The sequence below is a fragment of the Tachyglossus aculeatus genome, chromosome 1, assembly GCF_015852505.1.
Source record: "Tachyglossus aculeatus isolate mTacAcu1 chromosome 1, mTacAcu1.pri, whole genome shotgun sequence".
In the NCBI taxonomy this organism is placed as follows: domain Eukaryota; kingdom Metazoa; phylum Chordata; class Mammalia; order Monotremata; family Tachyglossidae; genus Tachyglossus; species Tachyglossus aculeatus.
In genome coordinates, this window is record NC_052066.1 from 71,901,063 (window position 1) to 71,925,273 (window position 24,211).

At 41.8% G+C, this 24,211-nt stretch overlaps 1 protein-coding gene across 1 annotated transcript in view; it reads right to left on the bottom strand.

Annotated features, from left to right (window-relative positions):
• NGEF (neuronal guanine nucleotide exchange factor) overlaps window positions 1-24,211 on the bottom strand; it is a 59,094-nt gene that overhangs the window by 9,226 nt on the left and 25,657 nt on the right. Inside the window, exons 4-9 of the mRNA XM_038756683.1 lie at window positions 19,062-19,222; window positions 16,793-16,945; window positions 15,289-15,418; window positions 14,375-14,449; window positions 7,992-8,081; window positions 6,812-6,975 (exon numbers count right to left, since the gene is read on the bottom strand). Coding sequence (XP_038612611.1) covers window positions 6,812-6,975; window positions 7,992-8,081; window positions 14,375-14,449; window positions 15,289-15,418; window positions 16,793-16,945; window positions 19,062-19,222 — 773 coding nt within the window. The remainder of the gene's footprint in view (window positions 1-6,811; window positions 6,976-7,991; window positions 8,082-14,374; window positions 14,450-15,288; window positions 15,419-16,792; window positions 16,946-19,061; window positions 19,223-24,211) is intronic.

Below are 24,211 nucleotides of genomic sequence, written 5' to 3' on the forward strand. Positions count from 1 at the left end.
ATCGGAAACAAAAGAAGACCTGTCATTCACAGCTCACACTGATCCTTTGCTTAGACAGTCCTGGGATGGCTGAGTAATTCAGGATTCCAATAGGGCAGAGATGCTCACGTTACTTTGAAGTTTGAGATGGACTAATGGTCGTTGCTGTTTTTTCACTAGCAAGCTAGTGAAAAAGCAACAGCAGAGAATGGGGTGGTAAAAAACTAAGCAAATGAAGTTTGTTCATTCAATTCATTCAATCGTATTTATTGAGTGTTTACTTCTGCCCTCCTAGAAATAGTGGTGCTGGGTTCCAGACACTTGCAGCCCATCACAACACATTTTCTGGTACACCAAGATTCCCTCCCACATCCCTTCCTCTTACTGGTTCTAGGTTGAGGGGGCGGGTGGGTAAGAAAATTTCCCTTCCTGAGCAGAGGCAAGATGCTGCTGCCTCCAGCTTCTAAGGTAGAAAACTTTGCAGAATGACAAATTCTGACAACAGTTTGAGTGTAGGCAGGCCAGAGTTTTACGCTAAGGATGGCCATCGGATAGAAAAAAAAAAAGAGGGAAGAGAAAGCAATACTTTCTGTTTTCCAGATAGGTAAGGGACTACGATGGGACTATGCTCCTATTGAAAAACAAATAAAGAGGAAACGCTCAATAGCTCTTATATTTGAGGGTGGGGTGATGGAACGAGTTAATCCACGCTGGACTGACAATTTTCTCTATTCGATGTGCACATAACAGTAAATCCTTAGCTGAGCTGATCATTTTGTCATCTACTATGACTGTTGGGTTTCGTCTACCTTTTGGCGTTTTCCTGAAGCCTCTGATCAAGTAGCCTCTTTCCTAATTGCCAAAAACCTGGCTGACTGTCTACTGCCCTATTCCAGGAGGCCTCTGATTTGCCACAATGTTTGAAACTGTTTCTGTCTTTAATCTCTCTACACTGTAACCTCACTGTGGGCAGGTGTCTACCACCTCTATTGTACTCTCCCAAGCACTTAGTACAGAGGTAAGCAAAGAGTAAAATTCATTCAATCATATTTATTAACAATGCTTACTGTGCACAGAGCACTGAACTGAACGCTTTGGAAAGTACAATAGAACAGTAAAGAGTGACAATCCCTGCCCACAGTGAGCTCACAGTCTAGTGGGGGGAGACAGACATCAATACAAATAAACAGACATTAATATAAATAAATACAATTATAGATATATACACAAGTGCTGTGGGGTGGGGTGGGGGGAAGAGCAAAGAGAGCCAGTCATGGTGATACAGAAGGGAGTGGGAGATGAGGAAAATTAGGGTTTAGTCTGGGAAGACCTCTTAGAGGAGATGTGCACAGGCTTTGGAGTCAGAGGTCATGGGTTCAAATCCCAGCTCTGCCACCTGTCAGCTGTGTGACTTTGGGCAAGTCACTTAACTTCTCTGCACCTCAGTTACCTTATCTGTAAAATGGGGATTAGGAGTGCGAGACCCCCATGGGACAACCTGATCACCTTGTACCTCCCCAGCAATTAGAACAGTGATTTGAACATAGTAAGTGCTTAATAAATGCCATCATTATTATTATATGCCTTCAGTAAGGCTTTGAAAGGGGTGGTGGGGGAAGTAATTGGTGGATTTGAGGAGGGAGGACATTCCAGGGCAGAGGTAGGATGTGGGCCAGGGGTTGAACAACTGATGATTTAAATCATTCTGCTCTCACTGCTCATCAAAACCCTATTTTGATTCAGTAGGGACCACTTAGGTCTCCTGCCAACACCTGGATTCCCAAGTTTATAAGATTTTAGGGCTCCCAAGGGGCAGCTTGAGCACCAGGGTCCCCCCTCATCCAGATAGAGTGGCAAGCAAATCTCCTCCCACCCCCTCCCCACAGGGTGGGTGAGAGTCACTTTCGCCAACTTTGGAAATTGGGAAGATTGTGGCAGTTTCTCATTAAGCACTACTTACCTGGTGCAGTTTGCGGCTGGAAGATCATCCTCCCTCCCCCCATTTTTTTTTTTGTTAATTTACACACTTTCTGATGATCATTTTGAGTGACCTTGTTTCTGTTGTTGATTGGATTATGTTCTTTTTGCGTAGCCCCTGCCACTTAAATCATGAGCTCCTTGTGAGGCAGGAGATGTGCAGATTGATTTTGCATTTCTTACATTTCCCGCTCAAAGCAGCTGAATGCATTTCCGGACTTCATTGTTGGCGATCCTGTCTTGCCATTTGATGTTAGATATGGTTACTATTCTACAATGGTAGAATTCTTCTAGATTCCCCTTCTGTGGTAGTTCTAGGTCTCACTGCCCTATAAAATATCATATTTTATTATGACTCTGAAGACTCATAGTTTGATATGAAATTTAATTTTTATTTTCCACCCTGATAGTCTCCCACAGGACAGGGTGGCCTTGAAGCTCACTGTGGGAAGGGAATGTGTGTGCTTATTGTCATACTATAGTCTCTCAAGCACTTAGTACAGTGCTCTGCTCTGGGATTGAATAATAATAATAATAATAATGGTATTTATTAAGCACTTGCTTGTGCAAAGCACTGTTCTAAGCACTGGGGGGATACAAGGTGATCAGGTTGTCCCACGTGGGGCTCACAGTCTTAATCCCCATTTTACAGATGAGGGAACTGAGGCTCAGGGAAGTTAAGTGACTTGCCCAAAGTCACACAGCTGACAATTGGCGGAGCCAGGATTTGAACCCATGACCTCTGACTCCAAAGCCCGGGGTTCTTTCCACTGAGCCACGCTGCTTCTCTAATGAATTCTCTGCTGCTTCTCTAATGAATGAATGAATTAGTCTTCTTGGATAATACATGCATCACGGAATACCATTTTACCTCGAAGCCAAATTAAGTTCTGTATTACCAGTGAAAATTTTACATCGTATTTCTGGCTCCTCAAGCACAGACTGGCATATAACTTGCCTTCTTTGGGTTTATTGTTAGTTCATAATGCTATGTTTGCTTTGCAAAGTAATCCATATCTGTAAGAAGTCTTTCTGAATATGCACCTTTAAGGCACAGTCATAGAAAGCCTTAAGGGAAATTATCCAGCAGTCTCTTAGAGGAACTTTCCTGGAGGATTAGAAACTTATTTTGGCAAAGCTCAGGTCCAATAACGCTTTGATAAGCTTTGCAGTTAGAGTTTAGGAGACCTTGGGTCTGTAGTGGTTTGTATGGCTGTGAATTTCTTGGCATCCTAGCATATTTCTTAGCTTGATCTGTACCCCCAGGTAGTAGCCTGCAAGATGCCATATTAAAGAAAATTGGTGTTGAAGTACTCACCGTGTCCAATGCTGCATGCATTTTTGCAACTATTTCTTTCTCACTGTCATACTATATATAAACAGGCTCACACTGTCAGAAGAACAGACCCTAATTCTGTAACAGTGTTCTTTCCAAAACATAATAAAAAACACACACTCAGGCAGAACCGAGTGTATTATGTTTCTTATTCTTCTGCAAGTAGGTTGAAAAGCAGCACAGCCTACAGAACAGCCCACCAAACTGGGAGTCAGAATTTGAGTTCAAATCCCGGCTCTGCCATTCGGCTGCTGTGTGCCCTTGGGCGAATCAATCAATCAATCGTATTTATTGAGCGCTTACTGTGTGCAGAGCACTGTACTAAGCGCTTGGGAAGTACAAGTTGGTGACATGTAGAGACGGTCCCTACCCAACAGTGGGCTCACAGTCTAGAAGGGGGAGACAGAGAACAAAACCAAACATATTAACAAAATAAAATAGAATAGATATGTACAAGTAAAACAAATAAATAGAGTAAAAAATATGCACAAACATATATACAGGTGCTGTGGGGAAGGGAAGGAGGTGAGATGGGGGGATGGAGAGGGGGACGAGGGGGAGAGGTCAACACAACTCTGCTTAGTATGGTCAAGCTAAAAAGATACATAGAGAAGCAGCGTGGCTCAGTGGAAAGAGCACAGGCCTTGGAGTCAGAGGTCATGGGTTCAAATCCCGGCTCTGCCACTTGTCAGCTGTGTGACTTTGGGCAAGTCACTTCACTGTGCCTCAATTACCTCATCTGTAAAATGGGGATGAAGACTGTGAGCCCGCCGTGGGACAACCTGATCACCTTGTAACCTCCCCAGCGCTTAGAACAGTGCTTTGCACATAGTAAGCGCTTAATAAATGCCACCATTATTATGACTTCACTTCTCTGGGCTTCAGTTACCTCATCTGTAAAATGAGTATTAAGACTGCGAGCCCCAGGTGGGGCATAAACTGTGTCTAACTTGATCAGCTTGCATCCACCCCAGTGTTTAATACAGTGCTGGGCACATAGTGAGCACTTAAATATCATTTTAAAAAAACTGAGTTGTCCAATCTGTCTTGAGCGTATCACCATGCCAAACCCATGGCTTTGGTGAATGCTTGTTAGACAGAATCTTAGAGAAGCACCCATTTGTTCCTGGGGTTCCTTGCTCCAATATGACTGCTGCAGGATCAGAACTTTACAGGTATTTCCATTCTCCAGTGAACTGGCCATAACTCAGACGCATTCCAGACTCCCACTGGCAACACACCAGTTTGGCAAATGGTCGACACGGATCCCCCTTCCTCTCCCCACACACCTGCAGGAGCCCAAACATATTTCATGTTCTCCTTTCAAACATGATCTAATCAATGAAATGCCATTACTTATATCGGGATCACGTCCCTCATTTGAGAGCTACGAGGTGGCGTTTGTAGCGGCAAGCTGATAATCGGCACATTCACTAAACGGGAGAGATCAACGGGCAAACTGTGGACTATGTTCACAGCGCAGTAGTTCCAAGATAGCCCAAACCCCGCCAGCCGAAACTGTGACTTTTTACTACTAAAGACCTTACAGATACGCATTCCTGGTTTCACAAATATAAATTATCACTTAAAAGCTCAGTGTCCAGCTGGAAAAGATCAGTGTGACCATTCCTACTGCTCCCTAAACTGAAGTATATGAAAGCTAATACTGGGCAAGTTTAAGTGCCTAGAAACCAAAGATACTCATACCCTGGCCAGGGCAACTTTCTCATCATGATGCACCTTATAACTCTTACTCATATCAATAGAGTATGCTGATATAACAGTGGTATTTACTGAGCACTTTGTGCACAGCACAACACTAAGAGCTTGGGACAGTTTGAGAAGCAGCGTGGCTTATTGGAAAGACCGTGGATGTGGTAGTCAGAGGACGAGGGCTCTAATCTCGCCACCTCCACTTGGCTACTGAGTGACCTTGGGCAAGTCACTTAACTTCTCTGTGCCTCACTTATCTGTAAAATGGGGATTAAAAGTATGAGCCCCATCTGGGACAATCGGATTACCCTGTATCCACTCCAGCGCTTAGAACAGTGCTTGGCACAAGAAGTCATGGGTTCTAATTGCAGCTCCACTGCTTGTCAGCTGCGTGACTTTGGGCAAGTCACTTTACTTCTCTTTGCCTCAGTTACCTCATCTGTAAAATGGGGATTGAGACTGTGAGCCCCATGTGGGACAACCTGATTACCTTGTATCCCCCCCACACTTAGAATAGTGCTTGGCACACAGTAAGCACTTAACAAATGCCATCATCATTATTAGTAGTAAGTGCTTAACAAATACCATTATTATTATTACTTTATAGCAATACAATCAAAGAGTGACTTCAGCTTTAATCAAACGATGGTATTTGAGCGCTTTCTTTGCACAGAGAGCCTTACAAGGGACTTGGAGGAATTCAGTACACTAAAGAGCAAACCTTTAGCCCAAAGATCTAAACTCTTGGTATTAAACTTACTGATAACATCAAGAATTCCGATTAGCTTTTTCAAATCACACCCACACAGCTGAATTTCACTGTCAGCGCTGTCTTCTTCGCATATTTGAAGAACACATTTTTGAGGGTGAAATTCACCTATGAGGGCCAGTGTGACTTTAGAGGCCAATGAAGGACATCCTCCCGCTTCCTCGTTATGCTGTCATGATTGATGTTTGCAGTACCGGGCTCTATTTTCACCTTTTCACTGTCCTTTGTTCCTGGTAAAGTTTTTGCACAAAAACAGCCACTCCTTTCTTTACTGCATTACACTCTGCTGGTCTATCCTTGACTACTGACCATGGTTTTCAGCTGGGATGGAGACACTGCATCCTTAAAAAGATTCCTCTGTCCTCCTTGACTGGTAAATTAGGAAGTGGAAAGCAATCTGTAGTATTTGCTAAGCACCTACTATATGCTGAACAGTACAGTAGGTGTTTGAGAGAATAAAATAGAGGTAGAAAAACATGATCCCTGCTAGTGGGAGAGAGACCCAAAATTTACAAACAACAGAAAGAGGTACCACTTCATCAACTGTGCATCCATAGTAACCCCTAGTGCTTTCGTTATTACTGACAACCCTTTGAACTATTGTTATTATCGATTTACATATTCATCTGGATAGCTTTGGAGTAGAATTCCCTCACATTTCAAAAAAAGTATTGTCTAGAGCAATGTTTCCCAGTAGATTTGGTTCGAGGCCTAAAATAAAAATAGTGGTCCGGTCAGGGGGGGTTGGGGGGGGCAGTTCCCCACTCCTTCAAGAATCCTGTGGGAATGGGAAGCCAGTGGATATTCAGTCCGCTTGGATGTGGTGAGGTTCTTATTTCCATAGGCTTCCATTTTGTATTTGATTCCCAAGGGCACAAGCTCGTTCCAAAGACAGCCACAAGCTGGAAATTTTCTAGGTACATCAGGGAAATTTCAGCGGTATCCCGTTAAGAATCATTTTATGTGACCACATGAGGATTAAATGAAAACAAAAACAAAAGCATGCTAGAACCATACCTTTCATGTTTAGGACTCACCCGGGAATTTGCCTACAGATTACAAGAAGATCATTGAACAAAAACAAATAGATTTCTCTGAAGAGTTTCTTCGTGCGGAGGGTACGTGATGTCTTCGGGCCGGCCATCTGCTGCAGTTCTCCCTGCTTTAGCAGCCAGCGTGAGTGAGAGATGATGGGTACAGACTACATGAGAGAGAGAGAGAGAGAGAGAGAGAGAGAGGGAAATAGACAGAGCAAAAAGATAAAAAAAAAATCCAGGAATCAGAATAATTGTGACTCCCAAAGGAACATCAGACAGCTGGCAATCAATCACTGAGGGATCAGGAACTGGAGGATTATTTATGTCATTATGGAAAAGTGGGATGGGGTTACTATAATGAAAATAAGCATAAGGATAGCTTCAGGTCCTATTAAAATAGAACCCTAGAACTGTATCAGTTAAAGTACCATAACACCACTCCAGCAACCCTAAACATCAAACACACTGCACCCTCTCTCTATACTACTGTAGTAGTAGAAGTAGTATACATGAGGGGATAATAGATTTGATTTATAATGAAGGACATGTGACTAGGATATCTAATCAGCTTTTTGACCTAGGAAGAATAGGATCTAGACGCCTCAAAGAACCAAAGCCCCAAATAAAGGAGACGGTAAATCTAATACAGTTTAAAATAATAACAATAATATTAAAGCTATTACTATATGTCAAGCACTGTACTAAGTGTGGGGTAGATACAAGATAATCAGCTACCACATGGGGCTCACAGTCTAAGTAGGAAGGAGAACAGGTATTGAATTCCCACTCTGCAGATGAGGGAAATTCTGAGGCACAGGGAAATTAGCTCATTTTCTCAAGGTCACACAGCAGGTAAGTGGAGCAGCCGGGAGTTAGAACCCATTAGAACATCAATAACAATACCACGTATAGTGTCAGACATTCACTCAGAGCTCAGGAAGTGCTTGCGATGATATGTTAATATGACGCATTAATATGATGCGTTAATATGAAGAACTCTCCTCTCTCCTCTTCTCTAAATCCTAAAAGGGAGAGCAAAGCATGGACTGCTCTCTGATAAAATATAAAAGGAAATGTTTAATGCCATTTTATTGGGGATAACAGATTCGGATTCTGTCTACAGATTAATGGAACTAAGGTGTCTACTTCACTCGGGGACGCAATAAGAATTTACGAATACCTTGATCTTAAACTCCATTTTCTTCTGAATACTAATCATCTGTTCAGTCCGACTCATCTTCCTAACCCCCTCGTTGCATGCCTTCACCACCTGGAAAAATAAAAGCAGAGAGAGGGGGAAAAAAAGTGATGTGTGTGAGTATATATATATACAAAATCACTAAAAGTCTCAGTCAGCAGGGTTCCAGATGCCCTCCAGACATAGAAACAATGGAGAGGCACATTATGCAGTGAGAAAAAACTAAAAACATGAGATTTTCTAATTCTTACTCTACTGATAAGATTTACTGAAAAATAAACCAAACCGATAAACACCCCCTCAAACAACCAATCTTTAATTTTTGACAATGTAATCACTTTGGAATTAAATCCCACAATCTCTGACACTAGGTTAAATCTAGATGAGGTTAAAGGTGCAATCGGATCCAATCCTTTAAGTATGTATCACCAACTGAAGATGTCTTTACCTTGGGAAGGCTCCCAAGCAACTTTTAAGGGAAAGATGGGGTAGTTTGGATTCAGGAGACCTTCCCAGATTCAGCCCTCCTTTCTCTGGCTCCCTCTCCCTTCCGCGTCAGCGATGCACTTGGATTTGTATCCTTTGGGCATTTGGTATTGTGGAAGCAGAGTGGTGTAGGCCTTGCATGATCCCTTTCTCATTCAACAGTTTTCTCTGCGCTATTTTGTTTCTAGGCTTGTTTGATTGTCTCCTAACCACCTTATTTTAAGCGAACAAGAATAACTCCGGTGACTAGGGTCCCTTGGAGTCGTAGAATACCAAGAGATAGAACGTGATGGGTTTTTAGTCCTGGACTCCATTTTGTCTGGCCAAGCTGCCATTTTCTCAAAGCAGGCATATCCCATATCCTCCTCTCTCCTTTGTTTTGTTTTATCTTGGTATCTGTCTATCTGTCAGGAAGTTTGGTTTGTCAAAGTCTTGAGACGGAAGAAATAGGGCCAAGATTTCTAACTTGCTTCTCAGTAGTGTTTGCCCACCAGATACTTATTATGGAGAGAACGAGGCAGGGCCTAATAATTACCCCATGATGTAGACATTACTGCTGTTTGTATTAAGGTATATATAATAATCTGTGCTCTTCTATCACGTGTGAAGCTCGGATGCTGAACCAACTGTAGATAAAGAAACCCTGTATTGCTTAAAGTTGAGCTGGCATTGCATAGCAGAGGAAACTCTGCCCATCAACCACCACTCCCTACTAGTGCTAGAACTCGTCTCTGACATACCCTTTTTGAACACAACACAGAGTCTGTGAAGTTTCCTTCCACTGTATCTAGCCCACCCTCAACCCCATAGAACTTACGTACATAACAGTAAATTATTTATCTTAATGTCCATCTCCCCCTCTAGACTCTAAGCTCACTGTGGGCAGTAATAGTAACGATGATGGCATTTGCTAAGCACTTATTATGTGCCTAGCACTGTTCTAAGTGCTGGGGGAGATTCAAGGTAATCAGGTTGTCCCACATGGAGTTCACAGTCTTAATCCCCACCTCTCACCCATGTCCTGCCTCTGTCTTGTAATACTCTGCCTCTTCATATTCAACAGATGACCACTCTCCCCACCTTCCAAGCTTTATTAAAAGCTCATCTCCTTCAAGAGGCCTTCCTCTGACTAAGCCCCTATTTCCTCTTCTCCCACTCTCTTCTGCATCACCCTTGTATTGAAATTTGCATCCTTTATTCACCCCCTCTCAGTCCTACAGCATTTACGTACATAGCCATAACTTATTTATATTTGTCTACCCCTCTAGACTGTGAGCTCATTGCGGGCAGGAAATGTGTCTACCATCTCTGTTATGTTGTACTTTCCTAAGCACTTAAAACAGTGTTCTTCACACAGTACTCAATAACTACGATTGATTGGAAGAATACATTAGAGTTGGTAGATACGTTCCTTCCCTCCTTGACATTTTGATATTTGGATTGTATTGTACGAAACGGGTCTTCTTTCTGTCCTATCCTCCTTTCGTGGATACTTTCCTCCCCAGTTCAGACCTGTGTTTCTTGTACAGGAAACTAGTACACTGAGAAAGAATCAAGAGCCAGCTACATTTTGAGCTGAGCCAAACTCAAGCCAATTTCTGGACCCATCTTCCCTATTTCTAAGTAATTTCCAAACCTCAATTTCCTCCTCTGAAACAGTAATTGAACTTAGGATAAATTCACCCTGTCCCCTGGAATCACAGCTATAAACATGGTCCCATGTAGGCTCTGATACACCTAATACAAACTGATACATGCAGATTTGTGGAAAGTTGCAGACACTCAGATTGGATCCCAAAGACACTCAAGTTCCAGGCATAGAAAAAGTATACATAGAGAAGCAGCAGGCCTAGTGGAAACAGCAGGGGCCTGGGAGCTAGAGGACCTGGGTTATAAACCTGGTTTGGTGCCTTATCTGCTTTATGACCTTGGGCAAGCCATTTAACTTCTCTGTGCCTCAGTTACCTCATCTGAAAATTGGGGATTAAGACTGTAAGCCCCAAGGGAGACATGGACTATATTCAATCTGATTAGCTTGTATCTACTCCAATGCTTAGAGTACCATAAATACCACTAAAACAAAGGGGCTGATGCAGTAGTCCAGGTGGGCTGGCACAAATGCTTGGGTCAGCATGGTAGAAGTTTGGATGGAGAGGAAAGGGTGGATTTTAGAGATGTTGTGAAGATAGAACGCATCATTTTATTTAAGAGAATCAAGGAGGATGGAACTGTGGAATTAAGGGAACCAAGTGAAACCAGGAGTCAGAGGTCAAGTTTTGCAGGTGGGAGGTAGAAACGGAAGTGGAGCAACTGACTCACCTATTTTAACTATCATATGCAGATGTTGCTCATGTTTTGGAGCATTCCTAACCAGCAAGAGGAAGGAGAAAGGAGTTAATCTCATCTTGGTATCTAAAACTCACAACCTCCTCCTTCTAGTTTCTATTTTTCTTCACATGGAAATGGGGAGACTTACTAGAACCCAAGGAAAAATCACATCAGATGGCACCAAACTGATCAAGTCTCAAGTCTGTCTATCATTCTAGCACCTGTCCCTCTCAAAGCATTTGCTGGGCTGGTATTTCACTTTCTTTAGGATTCAAAATATGACTTCTGTACATTTCCTCCCTCCTTCCCTCTGCTCCCCATGGCACATACAAACAAATATACCACTGCCACCCATCACCCTGAACCTTACCTTACCTTCACATACCAGAACACCAGTGATTATTGCCTCTTAGGGAGGCCACAGTTACAAACTGCAATGAACCAACCTCTCAGAAGCAAATACATTCCACCACTACATTCCCACTGCACTGCTCTTACCTGACAACCCTCCCATTGTTTTTTCCATTTTGCTATTATTACTTCCATCACCCCAACCCAACTCCTTACCTTAGCCCTTCCCTAGTCTCTTTGTAGTCTTTATACAAAACCCCATTTCTGCTGTTACTCAGAAATCACTGGGCTGAGTTAAAAGCCTTTGAATAACTAAAATCACAGACCTAAAAACATCACACACAAATACTCCTTTCTTCAGGCCTGTCTGAACCATTTGTACACTTCAGCCACTGAGGGGAAAATGTCTCATTTGATGATACTGAATTTGTACTGCTGAAATGTAGAAATTAACAAACAATTAAGATATGCACATTTGCTGTATAAAGAGTTAAAGATGCATATTTCAGTTCCATTCTTGAAAACATTTTAAAGACATGCTATTTTCAAAATGTTTTTGCTTTCCATAAAGAGAGAAGCTGAGTATTATCTTGGACTATGATCTAGAAATAGGAGTTTCTCTTCTCTTGTGAGTCTTACATTGCAGCATCAAAGCCTAGCAACGTCTAAACGCAGGTGTAGTTCGGCACAACTGTTAAGATGAAAATCACCCTGATTCAATTTGTTTCCATATAAGAATTTGCTGTGTTTGAGGAGGCAAAGATTAAGGGGGCGTGGGGTGGGAGGAGGGTGTGATTCTTAACAAAGAAATCTAAAACCCAAACAGATCTAGCCAAAAAGCACCCCGCCACCCCCAAATCCACAAATAGTATGCTAAATTTCAGCCTCCTCCATTAAGACATGAGATCTCTACAAATAGAAAATATCCCCACTTGTCCTTAAGGAGTGCTAGTAGGACTATGGGTTTGCTAAGAAAAATCTCAAAATCAAAGGCATCTACCTCAATCTCCTGGGAATGTACTCCAAATCTGTACTCTGCCCTGGCAATGTGTGAAAATCACTTGCATAACTGCATTGTTCAAAGATACCATCAGGTCTCCTGGGACAGAAGCACCGTGCCAGCTTTAGTATTCTTAACTCATAAAAAGCTCCATTCTATGAAACTGTTGAACTAAGCCAAACAGCTATTTTACTCAAAAAATGAAATCTTACTTCTCACTGACTTTTAGTTGCAGATAATTAAACAAATTCTCATATGTTTTCTTCAAGTTCAAAGATGATGCTACCAATGGTGAGATAATCAGAGTATGCAACTATGGCAGAGACCAGTGAAACAAATGGTATTTGGTACCGGCCCAGAGCAGAATAAGAATAATAATAATAACAATAACAAAAATAATTATGGTACTTAAGCACTTATGTGCTAATCAATCACATTTGAGCACTTACTCTGTGCAGAGCACTGTACTAAGTGCTTAGGAGAGTAGAGGGGGAGGCTGAATTAATACAAAGTAAAATATTTCAGATATGTACATAAGTGCTATGGGGCTAAAGGGGTGGTGAAAAAAGGGAGCAAATCCAAGTGTAAGGGGGACACAGAAGGGAGTGGGAGAAAAGGAAATGAGGGCTTAGTCGAGGAAAGCCTCTTGGAGGAAATGTGCCTTCAATAAGGCTTTGAAGGTGTGGAGAGTAATTGTCTGTCAGATATGAAGAGAGAGAATACTCCAGAGGCAGGATGTGGGTGAAAGCCCATGGTGTGATAAATGAGATCGAGGTACAGTGAATAGCTTGGCATTAGAGGAGCGGAGTGTGAGGGTTGGTTGTAGTAGGAGAGCAGAGAGGTGAGGTAGGAGGGGGCCCGTGATAGCACTAAGCACTGTTCCAAGTGGTTGGGTGGTTTCAAGCTAAGCAGGTTGGACACAATCCCTGTCCCTCCCGGGACTAAAGAAGAAGAAAAACATTTAATCCCCATTTTACAGATGTGGAAACTGAGGCACTGAGAAGTTAAGTGACTCTGAGGCCTATTGTTTTTAATAATAATAATAATAATGGTATTTGTTAAGCACTTAATATGTGCAAAGCACTGTTCTAAGCGCTGGGGGAGGGATACAAGGTGATCAGGTTGTCCCATGTGGGGCTCACAGTATTAATCCCCATTTTACAGATGAGGGAACTGAGGCACAGAGAAGTTAAGTGACTTGCCCAAAGTCACACAGCTGACAAGTGGCGGAGCCGGTTTTAGAACCCATGACCTCTGACTCCCAAACCCGGGCTCTTTCCACTGAGCCATGTTGCTTCTCTAACACTTCTCTTACACTAGTAAAATCCCCATTTTACAGATGAGGGAACTGAGGCACAGAGTAGTTGTGACTTGCCCAAAGTCACACAGCTGACAAGCGACGGAGCCAGTTTTAGAACCCACGACCTCTGACTCCCAAGCCTGGGCTCTTTCCGCTGAGCCACACTGCTTCTCTAGCACTTCTCTTACACTAGTAAAAACATGTCGGCTCTATTGCTTGGTCCTCTTGTGGCTAGCGGCATGTGGAGTGAAGTGACGAGCTGCAGTACGTGGCCAAAGAACTAAGTGTCTGTGTGCTCACTATATACCAATAATAATAGTAATAATAATTAGAGTATTTGTTAAGTGCTTACTATGTGCACCAGGCACTGTACTAAGCGCTGGGGTGGATACAAACAAATCGGGTTGGACACCATCCCTATCCAACATGGTGCTCAAAGTTTTAATCCTCATTTTACAGATGAGCTAACTGAGGCCCAGAGAAGTGAAGCAACTTGCCTGAGGTCACACAGCAGACAAGTGGCAGAGCCGGGATTAGAACCCACGACTTTCTCCGCCACTGTGTGGCACTCACTCCCAGCATAAAAACCACTGGGGCTTTTGCAGTTCATACAGTGTAGTGCTGCTTGCAGAGTTGGAAGTTGGAATGTTATGAGTTTATGGAAATGATGAACTGTGGAAATCAGTTTTCAAACGCAGAAATTTTCTTTCACCAGTTTTCAAAAATGATCTGTTTCAAGTATTCCAGCCACAGCAGTAAATCTGCACGAATAATGGCAGAATAATTTCTTGAATATTCAGGCTTTGAGGTACAGTGGGGGAAATTTTGACTTTGAAATCCAATAACTTTCCTAAACTATTGATGACATGTGTGATTCTATTTGCAAATGATCAGGCTTACCGTTTCTAATTCCTTGTGAGCATCGAGTGCGGTGCATTCTCTCTCTGATCTCTCTTCCACTTTTTTGAGGATATTCTGAAAATAAGAACAGTTTAACTGAGCTCCAGTTAAGGATTAGAATCACACACACCATTAAACACTCAGTAGTTTTCCACTCAAAGATGGACTGAGAGCAGAAAATGCTCTTCCTGGATAAAACTGAATCTCAACCCTGATTGGAAGGGGTAAAACCCTAGAAAGAGTCAGTTAAAATGTCCAAACTGGTGATGCTTACAAAAACAGCTCTGAACTTTGAAGCACGATAAGTGTCTCTCCTGAGATAGGTATAAAATTATTTTAGGGCAGAAAATGTTCAAGCACTGTATTCTGTGGAGTAATCTTGGCAGTGAATTTTTCCCTTGAATTTGCTTAGTTTTTAAATGCCATTTACTTGTCCAATCAATATCATTTGTTCAGTGTCTACTGTGTGCAGAGCACTAAGTACCTGGAAGAGTACAACAGAATTAGTAGACACGATCCTGCCATAAAGTAGCTTACGATATAGCGGGGGAGATAAAACACTTATATTACAATGAATTTTAAACTTTTCAACACTTCTCTTCCAAGAATCTCTAACCCACATTTTCTATATTACCTCTTTTGAATTCCACCTCTCAGCGTCCAGACGTCTAATCACACATCACTCCCGTAACTGTCCACCAGATCAGTTCCTTACTAATCTTGACTACTTCATCCTACTTCCACTTCCTTCCCCCAGTTCAACAAATTGCCTTTTCGTAACCAGAATTTGAATTGGCTTAAAAGGGGAATTACTTTATCCCTAAATTTATTAGAGTGGAGAATAACAAATCTCAGAATCCTTGGGTGGAGGAAGTGGAGAGAGAGGAAAGAAGAAAGGGAAGTGGAGTAGGTACCTGCACAAGTAACTTTAGGCGGGTGATCCTTTGAAACGGTAAAATCAGAAAGGAGGAGAAGGATAAGCCTTTACATTTGGGATCCAATTCCAACTGAGAGATCACCTCCCGGAAAGCTGCCTTCTCCTGGCTGGAAATAAAGACAGATGGAGAGCACATTTCTCTGTATTGAAGACCAGGCGTGTAACAGATATGAACGTTAAGTGCTTCCTTTCATGTAACTTCCACCCCCCATTGAGAGCATATGGCTAGCCCTCAAACTTCCACTCATTGAAAACTCCTGAATACATTTCTGTTTATATTTAGGTCTAATTCTGTGGGGAGGGAACAAAAAAACTTATAATGCACAAGTTAAATCAGTGTAGTGGATTCACGAGCGTATCGCATATGGATTTAGCAACATATGCTGTAAGTGTGGGTGTGTCCAAGTATGAGTCAGAAGCATAATTATACCTCTTTACACAGGAGGATCATTGTAGCCTGGTAAAAATCCATGTAGTCACAGAAACAGGGCAGTGTCATAGAGAAAATGACTAAGATAGTCTAAGTTATTTCTAATGGGGTAAAATCTAATCCAAAAGGCACGGCCCTGAAGTATAGCCAGGGACCTACTAGACATTGGCAAGACATAGGGGTGGAGTGGGATGCTGGAATGAATAGAATTACCACAGTCAATCTGAGTTTCACAAGAGTATTATAGAAAAACATCCACTTGGCTGCCTTTGATGAAGACTTCCAAGACGATGCTCAAATGCCTGAAAGGCTTTTTTTAGTTGGCTTCCGAAGAGTCTCTATCTGGAAATTAAGGCAATATTGATGTGCTCGGGTGGGGGCTGAATGAGGAAGTTTGATTTTTAAATGCCTGTAATGCATATGAACATATTTCTGATATTTAAGGGGCATGAAACCTTAGAGATGAACAGGTGAGGTAGTCTAACATTTACCTTAGTGTTTGAAACACCAAATTATTAGAATAATGTCTGAGAAATGGGAGAGATTAATGGTAAATTCTAGCGTGGGGCTGAAAGGTATCCAAAATTCCTTTCCTCACCCACTCTTATTTTCTATGCAGAATCTCTGGCCTCAAACCCACTCAATGTCTCTCATAGGGTTCTGCATTGTTGATGTATAATCCAGTCATAGTACCCAGCAAATCAATATACAAGCTTTTTGTTGGAGTCAAAACAAGATTGTCATACTTACTTTTCTGAGATACAAGAGGCTCTAAACCCTCTGGAACTATTAAATTCTTTGAAATGCATTAGGCTTGGATATAACAACTAGGAAATCCTATTGCTATGGTAATAATGGGGAACTGGAATGTAGAGTCAAAGGAGAGATATATTCATAAGGACTTCCCTTGACCCAGAAAAATAAAAAAAAATAGATTGGGGCATTTCTTAACTAAGGACCAGTTAAATTATTTCAAGTGGGGCTCAACATTACAACTCTTTCGGGGGCCTAAAGATTTTTTTTAAAAAACTAATTTATTCACTGAACTCACAGAAGTTGTTTATATGTCCGCTCCTGGTAAGTCTGGTTAGAGACATAGGTTATGTAGACAGAGAAGTGATTGGCTGCATGCTGGTAGACAATGTCACACACATCTGAGATCACGATGTTCTCTTCCATCCGATGCTCAAGTTCCAACAGGAATCTAGATGATCAACCCGGAAGTCAAATGAAAGAAGAACGGTTATCAATACAGACTATTGAAAAAGCCAATGCAATTTGCTTTTCACTCTTTGCTGTTATCATTAGAAACAGTCACAGGATAAAGTATGAAGATGTGTTAATATATATTGTCACACTGCCTTGAACGTGGAATAGGAAAACAATATTAGCCACCTTGTTTCCATATTAAAATTATATCATCATCATCAATCGTATTTATTGAGCACTTACTATGTGCAGAGCACTGTACTAAGCGCTTGGGAAGTACAAATTGGCAACATATAGAGACAGTCCCTACCCAACAGTGGGCTTACAGTCTAAAAGGGGGAGACAGAGAACAAAACCAAACATACTAACAAAATAAAATAAATAGACTGTGTACAAGTAAAATAGAGTAATAAATACGTACAAACATATATACGTATATACAGGTGCTGTGGGGAAGGGAAGGAGGTAAGGCGGAGGGGATGGAGAGGGGGAGGAGGGGGAGAGGAAGGAGGGGGCTCAGTCTGGGAAGGCCTACTGGAGGAGGTGAGCTCTCAGTAGGGCTTTGAAGGGAGGAAGAGAGCTAGCTTGGCGGATGGGCAGAGGGAGGGCATTCCAGGCCGGGGGGATGACGTGGGCCATCGGTCGACAGTGGGACAGGCGAGAACGAGGCACAGTGAGGAGGTTAGTGGCAGAGGAGCGGAGGTGCGGGCTGGGCTGGAGAAGAAGAGAAGGGAGGTGAGGTAGGAGGGGGCAAGGGGGTGGACAGCCTTGAAGCCAAGGGTGAGGAGTTTCTGCCTGATGCGTAGGAACAGCTTTCATTTTAGGGAAAAAGGTGTTGTGAAATTGGTCCCTTTTCTCTTTTAAAACAAAAAAAAAAAACCCAAAAAAATGAACAAACAAAAAAACAAGCAATGGTTGAGTTAGATCAATGACTTTTTTTTACTATCAGGTTTACTTTGAGTGGTAGAGGAGGGAGGGAAGAAAATATCTTCCCTTTCATTCCTCCTGCCAGAGAGAAGAAGCCCTATTCCCCATGTGAGCAGAAGAACTATGGACAAGAAACAAGAACAGAAATCCTGACTCCCAGTGAGAATTGGGAATCCTCACTTTATGGGCATGTGCGGAGGAGCATAGAGAATCATGGGAATGTGAAGATGTGCCAAGTGAGCAAGCATTTCCTTCTCTCTTCCAGAAAAGTGCTCAACACCATAAAGGAAGGTGGGTAGGGGGGAAAAAAAAGACAAGATGAGGGGCAGAAGGCAGAAAGACAGATTATGCAGAGAATTGAAGCATAAAGGAGAGTATCAAAAAGTTATAGAGGCATAAGGAAAAAGGAACATTGAATAGTTGAGAAAAGCTAATGAGAAGACATTGGGATGGGAAGAGAGGGACACAGCCCAAGGGCAAATAAATACACAGGAAAAGAGAGTTAAGGGTCTCACACAAACCAACAAAAAAGTTAAGGGTCTTAGGGGGAACAGGAGGATTTTGGCAGAGGAAGAATTACAGAAAGAAAGGAAAGAAAAGGGGGTGGGGCAAGGAGAACGAATGAAGAGTAGGGATTTCTGTTAGTAGTCATAAACCTGATAGAAAAAGCCTGAAACTATGTTAAAATAGCACCTTGAAGTCCTGTACTATGGAGAAAGGCAATGGGAGCACGTCACATAGCCCATGAAATAAATTTGAGAATTTAAGTCTGCTAAAGTATTACCCAAGGTTGAATGCATGTTTAAACATGTCTACTTTACTGGCGTGAAATGAGAGCAACATGTGGAAGCAGCTCTTCCACATCGAGTAGCTCACTTGTCTGTAACACAAAGCTCTGTGGACATGACAAGAACGAAGTTGGAAGCAGGGAATCTTAAAAGGGGCAGACTGTGGGATGAGATCATTTCCCCTCATCTCTGTTAATTTGATCCTCACCTGATCTTTTATTTTTCAGAGTGATAGTCAAGAGGACTGGCCTTTTGAAAGTCAGTTTATCTAACTTTATTTAGGTAGTAATATGGGCGTAAAGTGAAGGATGAAATCAGAACAGCTCTAGGCTTCACTAAAAAGGTACTATGAAATTATAAAATCCCCTAGGCAAAAATTTAACAGCTTAAACTTACCGTTCGCTGACTGCCATGACATCCAGGACATTAGAGAAGAGGATGTGAGATTCAGAGGGGTGTAAAATCTTCTTCAGTCGCTCATTTTCCATGAAGTGAGACACAAGCAGGCTTAGGCTTTTGTAGTAAGAGGCTTCTGAAGTGACTAGTTCAAACATAGCCTAAAAAAAATTTTAAAAAAAGGAAATCCAAAATGTGAAGATGTGCCAAGTGAGCAGGCATTCCCATGATTAATCCCCATCTTCCGCCACCCTAAAACATGTAATTCAGTTTATTCTACTTATTTTTTTTTTTTGCTTACTTTTGTTATCAGTTATATCTATATTTCTTTAATAGTTCCCATCGTATGTATAAACCTGGGCCTGTTTCTCCCACTGTAAGCTTTACAATCTCCATTTTACAGAAGTGGTAACTGAGGCACAGAGAACTTAAGCAACTCCACCATTTTCTGGTGTGTGACCTTGGGCAAGTCACTTAAACCTCTCTTTGCCTCAGGTACCTCCTCTGTAAAATGGGGACTAAGACTGGGAGCTCCATGGGGGATACATCTTGTGTCCAATCTGGTTAGCTCATATTTACCCCACAATAGTACAGTTCCTGACACATACGAAGTGTTTAAAAAGTTGAAAAAAGTTCAAAGGGCAGGAATTGTGTCTTCTACTTTTATTGTGAGCTCCCAAGTGCCCAACAAAGTTTTCTGTAAACAATAGATGCTCACTCAATATTGGTAATAAGAACTCATACCTCATCCTGAAAAATCTTTCAGAATTTCTTTAAATATATCCATTGCCTGGATTTCTGAGCATAGATGCACAAAGAAAAAAAATAATGGAATTTATTGAGCAATTACTATGTGCAGAGTAACAGTACAACTGAGTTGGTAGACATGTTCCCTGCCCACAGTGAGCAAGAAAACCGTATTAAGCTTCCTGAACCGCCACTTTTTTCTGCTTAAGAATGCTGTGAAAACTTAGTTACCAAACTTGTCCAGGGGTAGTGGATGGATATGTCCAGTTGTGGGGGAAAATAATCCCTGTTCCAGATGTTTACTGGTGGAAACTTGCAGAATTATTTTCAATTTAACTAGAGAGAGGTTTGCAACAGCAGGTTTGTTTGGCTACAGTCTATTTGGGGAGAAAGAGCAGAATAGAAGTTGGGGATCTTGTTTTGTGGCCCTGGGCTATGGATCCTTACTGGCTTGCTGGCTCTCCACTTGCTCTCAGGATTGCTAGATCCTTATTTTTCTTCCAGTTCCCCTTTCCTCTTCAAAGAAAGAAATGTTGCAAAACACCCAGACACATTTCTTTCATTTTTTTCAATCTTGCAAGTACTATGTCCTAAGTTCTTTGTGGAGTCAAAGATCACAGTAGTGTTGTTAAAAACTAGTTCAAATTAAGGCCACAGACCAAGAGCAGGATTTAAACTAGAGAAGTTAGCTAATCTTTTATTTAAGAATTTGGATAACTTCATACAAGGTTTTTTGTCTTTGGGGCTTTACATTTTTTTGGCCCTCTGATTTCATTTCCCTCTCATTCTGCCTCTTTCCTTTCTCTCTGCCTTCCCTAGCTCTGTCCACCTGCCAAGACACTATACCAAGAAAAAGTCTCAGAGAAAGTAATCAAATCAACAGTATTTATTGAACCCTTACTGTGTGCACAGCACTGTACTAACTGTTTGGCAGAGTACAATATAGCAGAGTTGGTAGACACGTTCCTTCTCCACAAGGAGTTTAAAATAATAATAGTTATGAGATTATGGTATAGAGCTTAATAATAATAATAACAATTATGGTATTTATTAAGTGTTTACTATGTGCCAGACACTATACTAAGCTGTGGGGTGAATACAAATCAGGTTGGACATAGTCCCTGTCCAATGTAGGGCTCAGTCTCGTTCCCCATTTTACAGATGAGGTAACTGAAGCACTGAGAAGTTAAGTGACTTGCCCAAGGCCTCACAGCAGATAAGTGGTGGAGGCAGGAGGATCAGAACACATGACCTATTGACTCCCAGGCACAAGCTCTATCCACTATACCATCTTGCTTCTAGTCCAGAGGGGAAGGGAAAGAATAAAAAATAAAAAGCTCAAAAGTTACACCCTCCTCCCAAATCAAATTAGCAGCTTTACAACAGGGCACAAAAGGAGGGCAAAAAATAGTTGACTTGAAGAAGATACAGTTTCCCAATAAGAGAGGAGTAATGATATTGTGTTTTGGAGTTAAGCTCTGGGGTGGGCTTAATAGTTTATGGTTCCAATTAAGTTACCCTGTCTGCCCAGTGGCACATTTGCAAATGTGTTGGGCAACGAGAGCAGATTTGGGTCAAAAATGGATAGTTCCAAGGAAAAAAAAAAAGTTTATTAAAAAAATGTGCATCTGCCTAGAGCAAATCCAGACAGTGAATAGTATTTACGTAGCCTCTGTTGTGAGAGTAGTATGTTCACTGGTAAGTGATGAATCGAATTAGGAACCAGTTCCCAATAAAAAGAGAACTCCCAATTAGTCACTACTGACACAGATCACGTGATAAAAATCATGGTGTCAGATGAGCCTCTAATAATTGAGACAAAGAGTATACAGGACCAAAAGTTATTCTGACAAATTAATTCATTTGTTCAATTGTATTTATTGAGCACTTACTGTGTGCAGAGCACTGTACAAAGTGATTGGAAAGTACAAATCAGCAACATATAGAGACAGTCCCTACCCAAGAACAGGCTCACAGTCTATAATTACTGAGGCTCAGATTTTTAAAATCAACATCTCTGGGCTTGTTTTTTATAATTGCAGTTTACTCCAATACACTAGTTAATTGGGCATTTTAGGAAGGTCATTACACTTTGCTACCTACATTATGCATACCCTACCACCCACCTTAATCTGCTCCTCCTCCCCCCGCCCCACCTCACCACTACCACCACAAAATATGTAACTGTGGGTTTCTCTATTTTCCACCTGCATCCACTCCCTTGGAGAACTCATTCACTCACGTGACCTCAACTACCACCTCTTTGTGGATGATCCCCAAATCTACATCTCCAGCCCTGATCTCTCTCCCTCTCTTACAGTCTCATATTTCCTTCTGCCTTCAAAACCATCTCTACTTGGATGTCCTCCTGTCACCTCAAACTTGACATGTCTAAAACAGGACTACTTATCTTCCCACCCAAAGCCTGTCCTTCTCCTGACTTTCCCATCTCTGTAGACGGCATCACCATCCTTTATCTCACAAGCCTGTAACCTTGGCATTATCCTTGACTCCTCTCTCTCATTCAACCCACAAAGCCTGTCCTCCTCCTGACTTTCCCATCCCTGTAGACGGCATCACCATCCTTCGTCTCACAAGCCTGTAACCTTGGTATTATCCTTGACTTCTCTCTCTTATTCAACCTACATAGTCAATCCATCCCTAATCAATCACTAAATCCTGTCAGTTCGACCTTCACAACACTGCTAAGTTCCACCCTTTTCTCTCCATCCAAACTGTTAGCATATTAACCCAATCACTTATCCTATCCCACCTTGATAATGGTAATAATAATAAGGATAATGCCAAGGTCATGGGCTTGTGAGACAGCATAGTGTGGTCAGCAGTGATGGGAAAGACACGGGGAGGACACGGTTTGAGTGGGGACATGGAGAAGGTCTGTTTTGGACATATCAATAAGTTTCCTGTTGTTAAATTTTAATATGTTAATATATATTTCAGAGTATTGTTAAATCAAATTGGAATCTCTAAAAGGACTTTAAAACTAGGAAAATCTTCTGATACCAAACCAGGGCAAAAATAATGAAAAACACCAAACAGATCTGTCTGTCCAATCTTCCTCCCCCTGCACCCAAAGCCAAATATACCTTTTCTGTTTTGCTCACTAATTCTCCCTTTCAGCATGCTCTTGATAGCACTCAGTCAGCATCTCCTCAAACCCTCTTCTCCTACATAACTAATTTTAATTGTATTTATGCAGCCATTGCACTAGAAAAATTTTAAATCAGTCAATGATATTTATTGAGCTCTTACTGTGTGCAGAGCACTGTACTAAGCACTTGGGAGAGTACAGTATCATAGAGTTGGTGGACACATTCCTTGCCCACAATGAGCTCACAGTCTAGAGGGGGAGACAGACATTAATATAAATGTAAAAGATACGCACATAAGTGCTATGGGGCTAAGGAGGGGTCAATAAAGGGAGCAAGTCCAAGTGCAAGGTGATACAGGAGGGAGTGGGATAAGAGGAAATGGGGGCTTGTTCTTGCTTTATGAACAGCTCCATCACAGAGCAAAGAGATCAGAGTTCAAATTTTGAAGAAGCCATGGTTATTCTGCATTATGCAGCATATGTGTACAGGTTTGGTTAATAAAAAAACAACTCAAATTTACAAACATCTGATCAGGACCAAATATAAGACTTTCACAAGTACACTGGCCCTAGTGTTGAGAATTGAGACTTCAACTAGAATAAAATTGTCCCACTTCTTTGCATAATTTTTGTAATATTGAAAGAAGGGATGGAACTATTAGTAATTTGGAAATAATCCTTGCAATAAGGGGATGAGGAGCAGCGTGGCCTAGATTAAAGAGCATGGGCGGGAGAGTCAGAGGACCTGGGTTCTAATTCTAGCTCCATCACTTGTCTGCTGTGTGATGTTGTACAAGTCACTTAGCTTCAGTCTCCTCATCAGTAAATTGAATCCTACTCAGATATAAGCCCATGGGAAAAAGGCCTGACTCCAACCTTATTATCTCATACCTACCCCAGGGCTTAGTACAGTGCTTGGCACAAAATGCTTAAATATCATAAAAATCTCCCTTGCTCCTCTCCATTCCCTCCCTTCTCCTGCTCCTCCTTTAACTCTCCCACCTTTCCCAGCAGTATCTCAAGAGATCTCCCACCTCCTCTCAGAATCTACCCCCTTCACCTTCCCCTTCCAACCTCATCCCTTTGTACCTTACCAAAACACTTGCCCCCTCCCTGACCACCATCTTCATCCAGCGCTTAGAACAGTGCTTTGCACATAGTAAGTGCTTAGTAAATGCCATCATTATTATTATTATCTGTTTTCTTTTCAATGACTTCTTTCCCACTGCTTTCAAACATGTTCATATCTCCCATTGTCCAAAAAAACCTTCCTTTGACCCCTAGCTCCTTC